At 31.6% G+C, this 20182-nt stretch overlaps 1 protein-coding gene across 1 annotated transcript in view; it reads right to left on the reverse strand.

Annotated features, from left to right (window-relative positions):
* The window catches only part of LOC144843297 (carbonic anhydrase-related protein 10-like), a 96526-nt gene that overhangs the window by 37283 nt on the left and 39061 nt on the right, over positions 1 to 20182 (reverse strand). Inside the window, exon 6 of the mRNA XM_078700090.1 lies at positions 3364 to 3436. Within this exon, the coding sequence (XP_078556216.1) occupies positions 3364 to 3436 (73 nt within the window). The remainder of the gene's footprint in view (positions 1 to 3363; positions 3437 to 20182) is intronic.

Raw genomic sequence — 20182 nt, forward strand, 5'->3', positions numbered from 1 at the left:
TTGCAGTCAGTGGCGGTCCAATGCAATAGATTCCAAGTTGTTTTTTAAGATTTATTTGAGAGCACAATGATAACCAGTTATTTAAATGTTTTTTTTAATTTCTGCTCAAGACGAATGAAAATTAATGCATGTCAACAAATAAATAATTGATTTGGAAGCAAAATAAATGAATAATACTTGAATAAAAAAAGTGATTAAGTGAACACGAATAATTAATCATTATAAGAATAAGCAAATAAAGCAAGAAATAATTAAGAGTTGTAAGGCAATACAAACCACGATAAAAGTATATTTTAAATAATTATTTCATTTAAAGTACTGTGATATGCCGTTGAATTTGTTGAAACCAGCAATAAATATTTATGAAGTTATAATATATAAATTAAAAAATAAAGAAGACTAAGAATTTTAAGCTAATCTAGGACAGTTCAAAACAGGAATGATAAATGCATCTTTATGTGCGTAATAAATAGGTTTTATTATTCCACAATTTCCATCGGATGGCCGCTATGGATCAGCAACCAATATGGCAATATCCTGTAAAATGCAACAGTTGACATGCTGTATATACACAGATTGCCAATCAAGAATGTCCGCAGCAGCATATACACCAATAAATTACACACATCAAATTACGACGCTTAATATCATCATAATAATTAACGATCATAATAGAAATAGTTGGATGCAACAATCGGAACAGGTTTAAGAAAATATACTATATTCAGTATGTATGAAAAATATAGAATATAATTACTGTATTTATTCAAATAAATTCCCGCTTTGAATAAACGCCTCCCTCGAATAAAAGCCCTGGGGCCTTTATTCATTCCTTGAATAAATGTCCCACCACATGCATATCACAAAATATTTCTATTTGTAGTAGAATTCATTGATTGAAATGATCTACAAACATTTTGATACAATTTTTACTGTATTTTATCACTTCTCGATATTAATTGTGTTGTATTTGTTCATATCTAGGGGGTACATTTATTTGATTTTACATGTTACCATATTACACCCAACAAAAATAAACTCCTTCCGAATAAAAGCCCCCTAGAAACCCTCCTGAATAATAAACGCTCCAGGGTGTTTATTCGATTAAATACAGTATTTAAAAAGACAATCAATTTGTAATTAACAATTTTAAAATTACTGAAATAACTTGAATTCACTGAGAATTTAGTTAATGCATTTTGTACTTGACAGTGAGAAAATCAATTGTAATAAAAATGTCAGCTGCTTTAAAAAAATTGAAAAAATATCAACTTGATGGATTTATAAAATTCATATTATATTTTGATGATCAAAATCTGACTTTTAAAATAATTTAAAACTGTGACAAATGAATAAATATATTTTATGTTTTTGAAGTATGACAAATGTAACGTACTATAGTAAAACACTCTGTGGCAGTCAATCTTAAATGTGATGTAATTCATTGCACATTACACAATATCAGATCACTTGAATAAATAAACTGTCCACACGTCTTCACATACATATTTACACATGTCAGAGAATGATCGATGTATCTAACAGATTTCTAGACCCACGTTATCTTGGATGCCCCCAACACGTAAATGTCTGAGCATCAACGAAGGAATTCTTACGATTACAAAGTCCATTTTTTGACATGACAGCGTGCAATGATTGCACGAGTATGAGATAGATTATTTCTCCTTCGGGGCAAATCTGTTTTCAGGTTATGAATTCTCAAAAGCACGTATCTGGTAATGCCACGCTTAAGATTTAAGTGACCATTGCAATTGAGAATAAACGTTGACACGTAACATTACTTAAGCAGCGAGGCTGGGATCATAGACAAGTACGTTAGAAAGAACGGATTATTAAATAATATGATTAAACAAGTTCATTTGAATAGGAAATTTCTCCAGAGGTTATGATAATGACATCTTTACCTTGTTCAATTGTGGCAATTTACGTTAAATAGCAGATGAATATGGTACCGTAATTGGATTTATATTTTACGTATAAACTGGGTTAATAAGGTCAAATGGTTTTTTAAAGATGCAAATAATGTAATTATTCAACGATAATCCACATTTAAGAATAAGCTGTGTCACTATTGGTTGGAAATGGCTCAGGTATTGAACATGAATTGGGTCAGTTTTGTGGAGTGGGCATATGACTTTTAGGATCAAATAGCAATAAAAGATTAAAATTGGAGAGACTATGACAACAATAAAAAAAATATCAATGTTAATGTCATTCTTTCTATAAAATGAACTAATATAAAGCATATAGGACTAATTATTTTGGGACCTTTTCAGAATAATTTCATAATTGAGAAAAACAATCAAATTAAATTAAAAAGTGATAATAAATGAATGGGAATTAATAAAATTGGGGTTAGTCCATTATTGTAAAGGGGTGTTCAAGGAACTTATATCTTTTTCGCATATCATACAGTAGCTCTTCTTCACAGAGAGCATGGGCTATTGTCGGTTTATCCAGGTAGACAAGGCAAATATATGGTAGTCATAATACATTAGCGTCGTTGCACAGAGATGATATTATTCAAATTGTGCTAAATCATGTAAAATGCAGTATTTTCTCCATGGGTAAATATTAAATGAACTATCTGATTGACATCATCAATATATATTAAACATAACATTATATTTACTTTAGATCTGCCCACGCTTCGCAAATAAAAACATAAACATTGTAACAAACATGGTATCATTGACTACATACTGTTTTTGTTGATTGTTGTGAGAGTGAAAGTTGATCTCACTCTGTCATAGTCAATCTAATTAAGATGTTGAGTAACAAATTTAAATCAATACTTTGATTAAGTTTTGATTGAAAATAGTCCAATCAGAAAATATGAAGGTCATGTCCATGGACAATGTCAATTAAGAATCTATAAACGTAGAAATACATGAACACATGTACTATACTAAGGTTTTATACAGAGAGTAAACTATCCTTTAAAAAAATGAACTTTCTGAAAACCAGGGTTGACTTTGATGTCTAAACATTATGTAAATTTAAATCCAAAGGCAAATTACTGAAAAAATGACAATGCTGTGGTTATCAATGGCTGGATCTCAATGGAGATACAAATAAAATAAGCAAAAAGCTAAATTATAACAGTAATCTTCCTGAAACAAGACTAGAATTTAATCATTTTGTAAGGAAGAAAATAAAAAAACTGAGGCTTTATTTATCAAACCAGTTCTTCTTATCTTAAAGAATGGGTTATCGTGCAAAATTACAGTGTTAATCAATTAATTCTTTTCTCATACAGGCTGAAATAAATTGTAAGAGAGAAAGTGAAAGTCATACAGTACCATACAAAGTACATGAAATTAAAATAATATGGATGCTTACCTGAATATACAAGTTCTCTTAACACTGACCGGGATGTTAATTTGTCTAATTCTGTATTGGTTGTATTTCCTAACTGTGAAGAAAAAAAGAAAGAATTACATTTAATCACAGACCTTAAATTTAAATAGAATAAAAGATGCACAAGGCACATAACAATGACAATTTCTTTATTTTCTTATGTACATAAACATTTTCAAAACGACAAAATCAGTATGTGCCGTTTTGCATACAGTATGTTACTACTGTATCGATGCTGATGCCCGAAATTGTTGATATAGCAACCTCTATGTTTGGATGTATTTTATGCATGACTTCTACGGGTTGACCAACCTTTTATAGTGTCTCGCCTAATGTTTAGTTTGTTCAAGTTGGCACCTCTTGGAGAGCCCATTCTAGTTTTCAGGGAATTGATTTTCAGAATAGTTAAATTTATGCTATACCCTCAGTGGCGGATCTTAATTTGATTTGAATTTATTAGGAAAATCATCATAAAAAATACATACAAATTGATAACATAAATTACGGATATTACAAATAATACATTTATAAAAGATTTTCCAGGATAGCCCAAAAATCTTATTAGCTTATTTCCATTGGGATCTTAGGGGAGGTACCTTCTTAGTAAAGAAAATGTCAAAAAATATACCACACTTTTGTTTTTGTGTTTTCACTCACCATTTCTTTAAAAATTTTAATTAATAATTTTAATTAAATGATCCATATATAAAGTTATATTTGAAATAAAATATTTTAAAATGTCAAAAATATTTATGCTTTTTAAAAAACAAAATATGACAGAATCAATTTATCAAATAAACTTTTATAGAAAACTTTAAAATGTCTCTTATATGACCAGTTCTTAGATGAAATATTTATTCAATATGTAGTTCATGAAATAATCAATAAATATGCACCTCATTAAAATTCAATCTACAATGTAAACCAAAAATCAATAAAATATATTACAATCATATTTTACATGTTGAGAGACTACAAGAAACTGTAGGATGTAACTAAATATGATAAGGAAATTGTAAAATGATATTAAAGTGATATCATAGGATAAAGTGATTTTAACTAAATAATAACCATGATAACATTTTTGCTTCATTATCAGCTTTTAATTACTTCTCATTAAAAATAATTTTTTTAATAAAATGGTAACGTTTGATTTAACTAATTTTCCTGCAGCCATCCATAGAATTCATGTACTGATGAATATAAAAAGAATTATTTGATTGTTGGTGTCAAATATAGTTACATTACATCATCAAATTATTATGAATATTTAGAGAATTCATTTAAAAAGAGGTTTTTCTTTTGACTAAGATCCTAAAACAATTGATGCATTACAGAGTTGGATACCAAGTCCATTACTGTTTCTGTACATGTACGGCGCGAGTTGAGTTGCTGCTTTTTAAACAAATTCCAGGGGTTTGCCATCAAAAAGATGAACCATCCTACAACAAAAAATATCTTCCTTCCCTCATGAATCTGTAACAGTGATTGTTTCGTTAGTACCTCCAAGTTAATCAGTATGTGGGCGTCCTCCACCTGCACATTTTTTTTTTAATGATTAATCAGATTAAATGTGTTTCACAAAGAAAGAAAGACGTTCTTGATTGATGAATCAAATTTTTTAATTCATACCTTTATTTGAAGAAAAAAAAATTGTTTGATGTTGCGGTGTTATCGTACAAAATCAATCTTTTTAAATTGGTTCCCATAGGCTATGTTAAGCGAGTTTATATGAAACTAAAACAGTGACATATAAACGTCTAATCTCTTATAAAAATGTTTTCATCTTATGCGGCTTGTGCCTATATACTTTAACCATGAAACTATTTAGCCAATATTCATTCCATATAATGGTTGAATTCCATGCCAATAGGAAGCTTTCGGTTTGCGACAGAAGGCCGACCTAGGTCAGATCAATCAATGTCGTTGATCGTTGCCTGGACCTAGAAAGCATCAAACCTGTGTCGAGGTGGTTATTCTTGTCATCAAGCCTGGAACCTGAGGAAATTTAAATTTACCACAGACCCACGGCAGCCAGCAGTACAGCGCCTACCAGATCAGCACACTGGGAGATGACCCCTTACTCTTTTCTAATAGTGTACCAAGTTCTTTAACATGCAAATCACACCCTTTACATCCGAAAGAACGAGGGGAGCGAGGACACCGTCCCAACATCTTTGCATGCATGAACAGTGAATTAGCATGACATGATTGGTTGTTGGTCAATATTGATAGATGCAACTTTGGGAACTTTGCATACAACCAAAGGTTGGAATCATGATTGTAAAATCTGACCTAATGTTATTTAGGAGGAGAAAACGTCGCATATACGATCACATAGAGACCACTGAGGTGAAAGCGTGTGGGTCATGTGTTTTTAGTGTCCTTTCATGCAGTGTCAAGAAGCTTGATAGTATGTAAATAAACAAATACCAATGCTTTACAAAAGTCAGTTACAAACTGTTGTGACAGAGTGTGTGTGATGACAGATTGTAAATCTGATGAAGGTACACTACATACATTCCTCTAGAGTACTGTATGTATTTACAATGTACAGTACTTAATATATGGTAACCTTTAAGAGTACTTTTTGGTTTCTAGACCCAGTAATTCACATTAATATCATACCAACACAAAAGGAAATATCTCGGACACATGTTAAAAATTGATTAACGACTGGTCGTCGGTTCCTAATGATAGATACAACTGATTCAGATTCATTAATACATATAAATTTATTCTGGTCCTCAAGCTTAACTGGAAACTGAGGAAATTTGGATTAGGCCCTCCACAGACCCACAGCAGCCAGCAGTGCAGCACCCATGCTGATCAGCACACTGGGACACAATCCTCTACTTTTTTCAAATAGTGTAAGTTCTTTAACATGCACTATGTCCACTGGACCAATGGCTTTACATCATTACATAATTAGGATAGGAGAAATACAACTGCTAACTATGTGAAAAAGTAGAAGGAAGAATAGAAGAAGACATGGTCAATCAATAACACTCAGCTCACCAACAAGAATTTCATTCAAACTGCATATAACAGGGAACTCTGGAGAACAATGGTTATCAACGTCTGAAACTATTTATGATACCATAAAAAGAAGAAACGGATCAAGAGCATCATTCTGTCTGTCTACCATTAAGGCTGTAAATGTGTGGTTGGTATCAGAAATGAATGTATTCATGTTTTATTCATGTATTCTTCTTCGATCAGTTACTATTTCATTGCATGTTTACATTGACAATTAATTTAAACTGAATGAATAGTGAAAAATGGCCAATGAAAATTTGAATGAATAATTAAACAATCTGAAATTCTATTTTACATTGGGTTCAATTAAATTAGGGTTGTCTGCGAAACTTGATATTCAGGGAATGTCCCAAGATAACTAGGCAATTAATCCTTCAACAATGTTTTTAATGATTGTCTAGAATTAGTAGGGCTTTTGGAGTTCAGAGTTGACCCACCAACACTTTAGTACTGGATGTTTACTATTACAACTTACATTACAGGTGTAAAAAAAAATTATTTTGAGAATTCTATGCAATCATGCTCATTTCAGACAAAATTTTAAATTGTTATCCAATGGATTTCGATTCGATCGATTCGATTCGAAGATTTGAGGATATTCAGATTCCCTGACACCAATTTAGAAGACTTTTCACATATTAAAACATTTTTTTGCAAGATATTTCTTATTTTGTGTTTTATACATATTTTTTTTTCCATGGCAAGACGGCGCCAACTGTGTTTTTCGGCATCAGATGTACTGAACTGGTTTCAATGAACTGTAATTTAATTTTATGTACTTCATAAATAATGTTTTTTTTTATGACTATTGGTGGACTTACATATAATAATTAATTCTACCTTAATTTATTGATTAGAGTTGACAGAGCCCTTCCGAGTCCAATTTATCCTACGTCAAAGATGGTATAATTTATTGTTTTAATTTAACTTGTAGCTATGTACAGAAGACACTGAATGTTTATATTTTCTGCTTATTCAACTTTAGATCAACACAATTAAAAGATATCCACGTAAACCTTGTTTATTTCATCTGCTCATTGTGCAATACGGGAAGAAAAGCCTTTTTATCCTTATGCTACAGTGAAAATCTATGTAAAAATTAAATCATATTTCATTAGGTAAATAGGCTCTTTTACGTCAATTGTTTTATACTATAAAGAAGGATGCAAAATAAAGTAACAAATAAAAAATAACCTGTGCCATGCAATTTCCTACAAAATAAAAAAAGAAAAAAAAGAAATAGCTAGAATTTACTTATACCTGGACTGTGGACAAGGGTACAATCTGTTCATCCTAGTATTGGCGTGTGGTCACAGCTGAAAAACATTTTTAATTCTATGGTTCGAACAATAACCATTGCTTTGAATTGCAGATATGTTTTATCATAAACAGTACATCAGTTTCCAGTGTTTTTAACTGTTATTTTGCCTATTACCAACTTTATGGGTATAGGCCTACAGTAAAAGTACAATTTAAAAATTGTTTTGATTACAGTACATAATGTCTAATGAAACGGATATGTCTATCTATCACACCATATTTAACCTTTTTTCTTTTTTGCAGAAGCAGAATCAAATCCAGAGATACCATGCTTATCAAATAATTGATGGTTTATTATAATATATGTAAGCAGACTAGTAGCAACATTAGTAAGTGTAAAGTTACTGAATGACGGTATCAGATTTTGTAATTCTTAAAAATTGAATTAAACATCTAACAGAAGCACTGAAGCAAGCATGCAAATAGACTTGCCGATAACAGGAGGACTAGCAAACTTTTCTACATCATTGCTTTCAACCCATTTGACAGACACGCACTACAAATAACATGCTGTGATGCTGATTTCATTATAAACATTATCACTTTAAGTGTTATTTCATGTTGATACAGAGAGGGGAATTAATGACATTGTATTTAATTTACTTCTTAGTGGGTCTTGTTTGACAAGATCTACTTGACGGACTAAGTAAAGAAAGTTAAAGTAGCATTAGATACACTAGGAATGTCTGTATGTGTTGTGTATTCTTATGTTAAAGTTAAAACTGCGTTCACATGAGGTAAGCATGCATACAACACAGTTAAGCTGATCCGAATCATATCAGAGTTTATAACCAACATATTAACATATCCATGTGTGATCAGATAACTCTCTATACATCTCTTACAAATTCAATTCAATTCAATTCAATTCAAAATTCTTTAATCATCCCACACGGGGCAATTCAAATAAAAAGGTCTGGATTAAAATGATCTTACAAAATATACAAAATATCACAATACACAGTACAAAATAGAAAAAAAAAAAAAAGAGTCAAGGTTCAAGAATTTAAGAGTCGAATAGCCACTGGCAAAAACGAATTCCTTTTCCGGTTTGTTCTACATGCCGGGCATCGAAAGCGACGCCCATGAGGCATGAGCTCGAAATCACTGAACAAGGCATGGTTAATATTTTTTAGAATAGCTCTACTTTTTTCTAGAGTTTTCAAACGTGTCTGATATAACTCAAATAGGTTTGGAGAACATCCAATGGATCTTTCTTCAATAGTTTTCAGAATTTAATGTTAGACAAGTCAGGGGTGTGTGCAGAATTTATTTTTACAGGGGGCTCAAAACGAAAATATTGAGTACTTTGCGAGTGGGGCAAGCAACAATAGGCTGGTGGCTAGGGGGCAGCCACGGGGTCAAGGGAGCAAGGGTCCAAGGGGGCAAAGGTCCCGGGAGCTCAGGCGTAGAACAATTTAGACATACCAAAGTCTTTCTGTAAATTTTCTAAAGTGGTCACTAATTAATACAATTTAATCCTTCTAAATATAACTAACTGTAACTACAAATTTTGGTCCCTGTAACTTTGATACAGCTTAGATATCCGCAAAGAAAGTGAGTTTGTGAATTATAAATTTTACTATATTATATATACATACGTTCCACCAGATTGAAACAAGAATGTAATGACATTTTTAAACATTAAGCAAGCTAAACTCAACTCCAATAGCGAAAAAAAAACAACATGTAAACATAGACAATGTTGGTTTCCCCAATTTGTATGTGTAACGGATACTGGCAAAAACAGAAAGACAATTAATGCAGTAACTAGACAACGTCAGACCAGGCCTATAGCTAGCGTACGATGTTTGTACGTCACTGTTGTTTATCAGCTAGGCCCACAAAACTAAGCCTAGCTAGGTTAGACCTAAAGACCGTCCACGAGAGTTCATTACCGCAAGCTACTTAGGTAGTTCATTGTTTCTCTCTTGTTATCATAATTTACCATAAAACGTATATTTAAGAAATGACTATTTACAAAACGTCAAAAATTGTAGGGAATTGGTCTTTAACTGTATACTAGAAATAGAAATAGAAAAACTTCGCCACATTATTACAATTTTTTTTTTCAATAAATCTGTAAAACATACCATATATAATAATATAATATCTATATAATATATGAAAATATAATTTCTGGTCAATAAATGTTATTACATTTTTTTTCAATGCTGCCCTCTCTGGACTTAAAACTAAATTAGATTACCCTTAATGTAATTTATGTCCTGAATGCATCACCTAAAACCCTAGTTAAGTGCGAAAAATATCAGATGTATAATGACATTGTTTAAGATAAAAACGTATGTCTGCATTTTTGATTATGTCATGAATAGAACGGGTACAATTTCACCTAGAAATCGTTAGTCCGACACAAGATACACAATCTGATAAAGATGCTTAGAGAGCACTGTCCGCACAAATGACATTAATCATTGGTGATAATATCTATATGTCGATCACAGCATACTACACATATCTTTACATATAAAATCTTATATTAAAAGCCTACTTGTGAGTCACATTGTACTATGTGTAATGTACTGGAATATTATGTTATATTATCATAATTCAGCATAAAATGAAAGAAGATGGGTTGTTTCTGGTCTAAAATCTGTCAGCGATTAACCAAAAAAAAAAACAGATTACTTTTAAAGTTTCAACTTTATTTTGGTGTTTATGAACATTGCTGACAGGAGTGCTGTTTGGTGTTAGATTGACACAAGGATGGACTGTATAAATTAGCCTAAGTTAATACAAAATATGTATTCATTATCATGAAATAAAGAAATTGCAAGTTTGTGTATTATTTTATAAATGTATCAGTTTATTTTTAAATTTTTATTTCACATCACTCAAGTTATTATTTTGGCTGCTTATCACGTTAAACAGCATTAAAAACAAGACACAATCTTGACTGGTAGTACCACATGATTTTGGCCATGTGAAAGTCGCCCCACCCCACTCAATACTTTGCAAATGCTATGGGTTGAACCAAGTAAATCTATGAATAAATTGCAATAATATTTTATTAGGACAATTGTCCAAGGGTAAATGTAATCAGCTCATCATTTGTTACTCTTGGTTGTTGCGCTTGATTTAATTCAGAATGATTTTCATGCATCTTCTGGGACTTTGTTATGATTAGGTTCATCAGTTGTGAGCTTCCCAAGATGGATCGCTCAGATCTACTTTGATGTATATTTAATAGTAATCTATTTCAAAAACAGATATATACATAAATATAAAATAATTTATACTATCAGTAGCTTATTTAGTAGATTTTAGCCAACAGCTATAAGACTGGATTTTAAAGTGACAGTTATTATAAAAGTATTTACTGACATGAATTAAAAGAATTGATTCTATAATATTCAAAATATTAATAGTGTTGATTTAAGATGTTGATAATATTTATAGATGTATTGATGGAGGATTTTTTTTAAATTATACCAATAAAAGATTAATTGAATTGAATTGGACATTGATGGAAGATGGTGAAAAAATGGTGGTGAAGATGAAGATGACAAAAAAAACGGTGAAGTTGATGAAAACATTACGATGAAGATATTGATAAAAAAATAGCGGTAAAGATAATAAAAACAAATTAGCAGTCAAGAGGAGAATGGAAAACAGTGGTGAAGAGGAGGATGAAAAAATAGCGGTAATAAAAACAAATTAGTCAAGAGGAGAATGAAAAATAGTGGTGAAGATGATGATGAAAAAATAGCAGTGAAGATGATGATGAAAAAATAGCAGTGAAGATGATAATGAAAAGAAGAGCGGTGAAATTGATGAAAAATAGCGGTGGATATGATGACAAAAATAGTGCTGAAGATGATGAAGAAAAATTAGCAGTGATGATGAAAAAATAGTGGTGAAGATGATGATGAAAAAATTGCGGTGAAGATGATGATGAAAAAATAATGGTGAAGATGATGATGAAAAAATAATGGTGAAGATGATGATGAAAAAATAGTGGTAAAGATTATAAAAAAACAGTGAAGATGATGATGACAAAAATAGCGGTGAAGATGATGATGAAAAATTAGCAGTGATGATGAAAAAATAGCGGTGAAGATGATGATGAAAAATAGCGGTGAAGATGATGATGAAAAAATAATGGTGAAGATGATGATGAAAAAATAGCAGTGAAGATGATGATGAAAAAATAGCAGTGAAGATGATGACGAAAAAATAGCAGTGAAGATGATAATGAAAAGAAGAGCGGTGAATTTGATGACAACAAAATAGCGGTGAAGATGATGAAAAAACAGTGAAGATGATGATGACAAAAATAGTGCTGAAGATGATGAAGAAAAATTAGCAGTGATGATGAAAAAATAGCGGTGAAGATGATGATGAAAAATGACGGTGAAGATGATGATGAAAAAATAGTGGTGAAGATGATGAGCTTTATATCCTCATCAAAGGAAAAGACAGACAACGCGACTACTGTAGGTATCTTGTTTAAAAATACAAACATGGCAGAGGCAGGTCTTGAAACCATGCTTCTCCCATGCTAGGCCGATTCCTTACCTTTATGCCATATATAAACAACAAATTAGTTAATATCTAAAAAACTAAACTATAATACTTTATTATTTAATACAATTTTAACCTACATTCAGTAGTCAATTAATTGAAATTTACAAGGAATTCAGGACATATTATTCCGTACAGACATTACAATCTAATTACTAAATGCTTTTATGAAATTTAGTAAATTTTTAAAGTGAAATTCTGAAATTTTGTAGTACAATTACCTTATCAATGAAACTAAAAAGATAATTGAGAATTTATGCAAGACTATTTTGAAGCTAACCCATATTCAATTCTATGTCTTCTTAATTAAGGTAATTGAGCTATGGTATCCCATGAGGCCCTGTTGACGAAATCTTATGAGCTAAAACTATGGAAATCGGGAAATGATATGATGATAATAATCAATCAATGATGAGTATACATTATTATAAAATGCAATAAAATATTAATAACAGTTAAATATGAATATTAATAACAGTTGTGGGAAAACTAAGTACATTTTTGTAATTTAATAAATTTTTTAATATTCTAGCATGTATGTGCCTGGAACTTCACTTTTGTAAAAAAAAAAAGAAATTATAATTACCATACAAGAGATAAAAAATAAATAAAATTAATAAACATTTTTTAAACGGTTATATTGAGTATACCTCACTAGTGAACATTTTTAAAAAGAAAAACAACTTTGGACAAATTTGAATCAGCAACAACCCCTTGCACACATATTTTGTACATGTGTCAATATGCTAATTAGGTATTAAATCAATAAAAAAATATTGCTATATTTCATAATATTTCTCAATAATATTGCGACTTCATTAAAGGCTATAATGCAAAAACCGATATTTCAAATCCATCCATTTAAAAAATCATCTTAAAATTGCAAAAACAAAAAGTATTGGATCAATGGAGTAGACATACATCTGGTCCTGAAATAAAGTTTTTCTCTATAATACAAATGATTACTATTACAATATGCAATGATAAAATGTACATACTGAGCATATACTTCATATTATCAACATAATTGAAATCAATAAAACTAGATTGGAAGGTCACAATACTGAAACATATCTCAAATGAAATTGCTTTAATATGCTTCTGAATTTAAAATACAACTCTAAAGTATACATGCATTATCAGGGTCAATTTCTTTACAAGTCATTCGACGAACATTTTGTATTACTAAGTCCTTAACGTCTGTGAAATATCACTGATGATATCACTGTAAAAAACTTAAATATTTTTCTTTCAAAATTGAGCACATACTTTTTTGACTGTTGCGATTATGACTTGGTATTTATTTTAGTGATTATACTGTGGCGCTTGTTATACTGTGGTGCTTGTTTCATTATGCCGCTTGTTTGATTGTGGCATTTGTATGACTGTGGCTCTTGGACTATGGTGGTTATAAGACTGTGGCGCTTATTTGACTGTGGCACTCATTTGACTGTGGCACTCATTTGACTGTGCCGCTTATTTGACTGTGGCGATTATTTGACTGTGGTGCTTATTTGACTGCGGCACTTATTTAACTGTGGCGCTTTTGACTGGTGCATATCTGACTGTAGCGATTATTTGACTGTGCCGCTTATTTGACTGTGGCGATTATTTGACTGTGGCGATTATTTGACTGTGGTGCTTATTTGTCTGTGTTGCTTATTTGACTGGTGCTTTTGTGACTGTGGCATTTGTTTGACTGTGGTGCTTATTTGGCTGGCGCTTATGTGACTGTGGTGCCTGTGGTACTTATTTGACTGTGGTGCCTGTGGTGCTTATTTGTCTGTGGTGCCTGTGGTGCTTATTTGCCTGTGGTGCCTGTGGTGCTTATTTGCCTGTGGTGCCTGTGGCGCTTATTAGTGACTGTGGTGCCTGTGGTGCTTATTTGACTGTGGTGCCTGTGGTGCTTATTTGCCTGTGGTGCTTATTTGCCTGTGGTGCCTGTGGTGCTTATTAGTGACTGTGGTGCCTGTGGTGCCTGTGGTGCTTATTTGACTGTGGTGCCTGTGGTGCTTATTAGTGACTGTGGTGCTTATTTGATTAATTGGAAGACCAGCAATGACATGTAAATTTGCTGCAAAAGCACATAGGCTTCACTGTAGAAGAATGAACACGAATGTATGCAAGATAGGAAGAAATGGAAGTCCATCATTGGGGTCTGTCAGAAAACATTGGATAGATAGTATAATTATTAGTGATCATATCAATAAACTGGATTTTTAAACGTCTGACGTTTAAAGCAAACCAGCAAAGCATTCAGTGTTCTGATTGGACAGAATTGACTGCCACGAACACCTGTTGTATAAATCACTGATGCAATCTCTCACACAGACAATGTTTGCTTGCGGGTGACACAGACAGTGTGACGTGTTTAGAATACAATTTCCCAAAATGCTGTAGGCTTCCATTAACCCTCACCCTAGCACATGGTTACTGTCAATGTATGTCAAATTTTGATAATTTCAAAGCTTTGTATTTATGTTAATTATATTCAGTTTTCAATTCATTTTATTTATTTCCACAAAAATAGTGCAAAATAAGATAAAAAACTTCGGCAAGCCAAGATTATATTTTGTTACGATTACCATATTCTGGTGTTCCATTATAAAATATTATACAGGGTTTGTGAAAGAAAATCTTATTTTGTGAATTGTACTGAAATAAAATTAGGTTAATTTCTGTTTTTGCAATCATTCCACCATATTTTATATTGCAAGATGTTTGAGTAAAAAAGTAAATATCCTGGGAAATGTAAAAAGAACAATACAAATTATGTACATAAGTTTAGTATTAGCCAAGAAGCCTGCATCTTGTAATTCAATCCAACAATTGTAATGAACATTGTATCTTGTTGGTAATAGCTAGCAAAAACGCTTCAAACTTATTGTAACCTGCTACGCATCGCTGGTAGATTAACTTGCAAAAGTCCCATAGAAGTTAAGCAATATTATTATAAATCCAAGACACAGGATTCAAAAGTCACGGGGTATAAACAATTATTGTATTGTAATAACTTTCCTGATGATGAGCTTTCATTATTTATCCAGGTAAGTCGGTGAGCTACCCACAAAAGTTAGTGATAATTAGCCAATGAAACCAACTTACTCAGGTAAAATATAACTAGCCCTTTAGAACGAAGCAAAAAACTGGTTAATAGTCAAACAATCAAGGAGTAAACTATTTTAAAACATCTTGAGAAATTTGGAAAAGTCTAACAATCAAGGTATAAGGTACTCTAAAGCTCTGTGAGTGAGTGGCCGAGCGGTTAAGACAGTGGAACCGTAATTACGTAGCCATAACATCGGCATGGGTTCGTGGCTCACTCACTCCATGGTTCTGGTGGTAGAACGAGTCTTCTCGGATAAGGACTATAAACCGTAGGTCCAGTATACATATCTGTGCACTTGAAAGAACCTAGTACATCTTTTGAGACCAGTAGAGGGTTACCCCGGTGTATTAGTACATCACAGACACTGAACATCACAGGCACTGATCATAACTGGGCCCTCTGGGAGACCAGCCTTTGACTGAAGAGGTCAACCAGTATAAATATATATTTCAATCAATCAATCAGTCTACACTATCAGACTAATTTGACAAAAAAGTTTGAAGTGCCCAAATATGGTAGTGATATGCCTAAATATGGTATTGATATGACATCACCGTGTCCATATATGGGCACATACAATTTTTTTGATAGTGTAGACAGAGCTTTAGAAAGAAATTTGCTCTGCTTGAAACTCAAGAATCTGTGTAGAAAAATATATATTTTCTTTTTATATTGGTACTATATGAACGCTAATTAATCACAAAAAATGGCATTGAATCCAACATTCATTACATGTTGACATTAATCAATTGATCATTGTCAAAATTAATTTGAAATTGAAAGCAATCTGGGTTCCACTTTAAAAATCAATTTTTATAAAATGTATGACATGATTTTAAAAGAAAATAGCAACATTTTTTTCTCTATTTCTGAATGTATAATGAAGATATAATCCCATGCTCGCGAATAATACTACCCCCTTACTGTAAATTTGGCCACAATTCTTAAGTAAATCAAATCACATAAATCAATTTGAGTATAATCCAACCACCTAAAATGTTGTACTAATTTGCAGCCTACATGAAGACCGGTGGAAAATACAAAATGTTCTAGATTGTGATTCTAAATCTTGTCACCCATGTAATTAATAAGTTAACAATTGTGAATGCAATTAAAACAATAATAATTGAAAAGACATCAGACTGACGAGACTTGCCAATAAGAAATTCACAATCAAAATCCTATTAAATCATCCTTAAAATAAAAGGTAAATATTTTTTATTCGAAATCAGAAAATTTCATTCAATCAGAATACCGTAAAAACTCAAAAGCGCGCCATTGGGATAAAAGAAGTATAAACTTGATGTGGTTTGCAAAAGTGATCTCGAAAATAAGCCCATTGGGTCTTTTTCGCAAAAGTAATCTGGAAAAGAAGCCCACCCTAAAAAGTTCTAAAAAGAAAAGCCCATGGGCTTCTCTTCAAGGTTTTACAGTATTAGAATATCGCGCTCACCATTTGTGGTTATATTGGCTCAGCCCATAACTCCGGTGTGCACCAAATTTAGTATAAATTTTCATTAGTAGTTAATACATTTTTCTTGTTTAATAAATCAAAATTGTCAAAAAAATATTTTATCTGTTATTTTCAACATCTAATAAATTGCAATAGAAATAAATAAGTAAAATACTTTTTTAATAATTGTCTGTGTATATTGATACCTATCAGTCAATTAAAGAAGTGAACACGTTAAAATCAAAACATCATTACAAATGATGAGCGTCTGACTGATATTAAACATAAAAATAACTCCAAGAAGGAATTTGCGTGAAAAAATGAATAAATGTCTGATTTTATATAAAACAGATGCTATAATAAATCATCATAAACTCCTCAACAAAATGCAATTGGAAGAAATAGTCTACAAACCTGTACAGGTACATTGCATACTTTACAGTAAAACCTCTCGATAATTTGCATCAGCAACACGATAACTGATGCGTTTTGTTTTAACGGTTGAAATTGATACAATATTTTTAAAATAAGAATATTTAAAATCTTGCACATGTTTAATGTAAAATTTGACGATTTTATAACTTTCTGATTTAAAAATACTATTACAATTTATAACTGAAATCGATACAGTACATGAAATCTTTGTATATTTGTCATTTTTGTAATGCTGTGATTTTAAAATAAAACTAACAATTAGCTTATTCAAAGCTTTTCTGATATAATGAATGGTATGACTGTAAATTATAAGGTGCAGAGATTTTCAATGTACTGCAGATTGATTGTGTTCAATGTAAGGAATAGTAATTCTACTGTTATTCATAAGATGATTAAGTATTGCCAAACATGATTGGCCAGAAAAAAGAAAAACACACCAAAAAAAACACCCCAAAAAAATGCACGGTATTAACACACAAATAGAGTGAATATCTGCCCTGTGATTTGGAAGGAGATGGAGTACAAAATCAAAGATAATAATGAAAAATAATATAATATCTATATACAATCAATCTTGGTTGGGGAAACTTTTCCTCATACTCACAGAATTCCTCACCTTTATCATTTCTAATTTAATTAATTTAATTTAATAATAAATGTCATAAAACAGTTTACTAATTTCTTTTGTGTGGTGCTTGTAAAATGTATATAGATCCTAGCTATTTCAAATAAAGTTTGAACAGATTATTGTATACTGTGCTGAGAAGTGTCAATCATAAGAAGCATCATTTCGATTACACACGTTTAAAAATACTCTAGTGGCGATGATGATATCAAAGTTGTAAACCATGTTTAAGTTACACAGTAAAATGTTAATTTGCAGCCACTGGCGATGATATGGTAATGCTACTCTGGATGGCCTACAACCAGAAAGAGGCCAAATGTTAATGTAATATGGCCTGTAACCTAAAAGAGTAATATGTTAATTCGATATGGCCTATAGCCACTTTGAATCAATGTTACGGCCTGTAGTTACACTGAACAAAATGTTAATTTCACGTGGCTAGCGGCTATGTCTAAATTTAAGCAAGATCGCATGCAAAATGTAAATAAAGAAGCAACCATGTGAAGGTTTCAAACATTGAGAATCAAATGCCAAACTTTATAATCAGTTGAAAGGAATTTATCTATTGATTTTTGTGCTTGTAATCCATTTGCGTTCTTTTAGTTTAATTGACTTGTTTCGACACAAACCCGCCGTAGGGACTTAAAGTTGTTTATGTTACTACCGTATAGTAAAGCACTAAAAAGTGTTTCTGCGGTTTGGAAGGCCAAAAGTGGTATTAATTAGAATAATGCTTTATTTTTTTTATTGTAGAACTAACAAAATCTGACCTTATTTAACCTGGTTAGTTTTATGTCAATACGGACAGTTCTTCTGTTATGCGATCATTTGATTTATAATGGTAAAAAGAGATTTCTATTTCCAATACAGTAGAACACCTACAATTATGGATGGGCCGAAAACAATATGCACGTTACAAGTCATGATGATGCTGCGTGCATTGTATTAAAAAGAAATTCTGGTCTCTGCTAAATTTGCTTGAAATTGATTGGTATATCAGCAGAATTTTCACTCCTCCAAATAAAATTTACAAGTGCAAATTCTGATGACCGAGATACAACTGGGTGGCCGGGACACTGTTTTTTCCTATTTTTCATATTCATATTTCAGGCCGCGAAATAAGTTTTGTGAAACGCTGGTTTAATGATTTTTAAAAAAGTATTAGTCAAATACAACACAAGCCGATAGTATTGTAGTGCAAAAATTCGTTTCTCAAAGTGCTGTAACCCATTTGGCTTAATTCCACGAATACATATTATCTCCATTCACATTCATTATGTTCCAAGTCATTACTTTTTAGATTGACTATTAATAGGTTAACGATGACTTAAGTTAGGCAAATTGCAACAGGTAAGTGGTTGTTCTATTAGGTCATGATTTTCAAAAAAATACGGTTGATGGATTTCAAAGAAAAAAACAGTTTCGACATTATAATTCAAGACTGAGAAAAGTACAGTGGAACATACTACTGTACATGGTCTCTCCAGTAGAAGGCACCATCAAGGTTATAGTTCTCAAGAAATTGATACTATATGACATATCATTAATCATGAGACACCCTTACTTTCTTGTGAAATTAAAAAGGATCAATGTATGTTTAATATACGGTAAATCCATGTTCATTGGACATCCCAATACTAAACATTTTATTGGGTTTCAAAGGTGTCCTCAATGCGAGGTTTAATTTTTATTTTTATTCGCATTTTAGGCAAATTTCCAAGGATAACCACAAGCGAATTCATTCACTATCCTTCTCAAAGGTGACAATCTCGTTCACAAGACGAACATATACACAAGATGCTTTACATAAACATGACTTATTATTCTTTGTATTAGTCTTTGGGAGTGGAGTTGCAAATATAACTATTGATCATAATTTAGGTTAATTATAGTTACAATATAATGACTATATGTGCATAAAATAAAATAATAATGATTAAACAGTTAATTAATCAGTATATGGGCCTGAATCAATTGATAGTAAAACTTTTTTATATGCCTACTATGCCTCAGTGCTTTTATTCATATTCAATGACTTTAATTTGTATACGGGGAATCATCATGTAAAAAATTACACTGGGAAATTCCCCCCTTTCCTTTATATCAATTCTGTATATTTCTGATGTGAAGACCGGAAATACAGATTGAATGAAAAAAAAGAACAAATACAGTATGCTTAAAATTATTTAAAAATTATAGTGCATTCTGTATCAAAACTGAAATACACAGTTATACGGGCATTGAAATTATGGTATTGATTTGGCTGCAATATTGA

Source organism: Antedon bifida, chromosome 5, assembly GCF_963402885.1.
Source record: "Antedon bifida chromosome 5, ecAntBifi1.1, whole genome shotgun sequence".
Lineage (NCBI taxonomy): Eukaryota > Metazoa > Echinodermata > Crinoidea > Comatulida > Antedonidae > Antedon > Antedon bifida.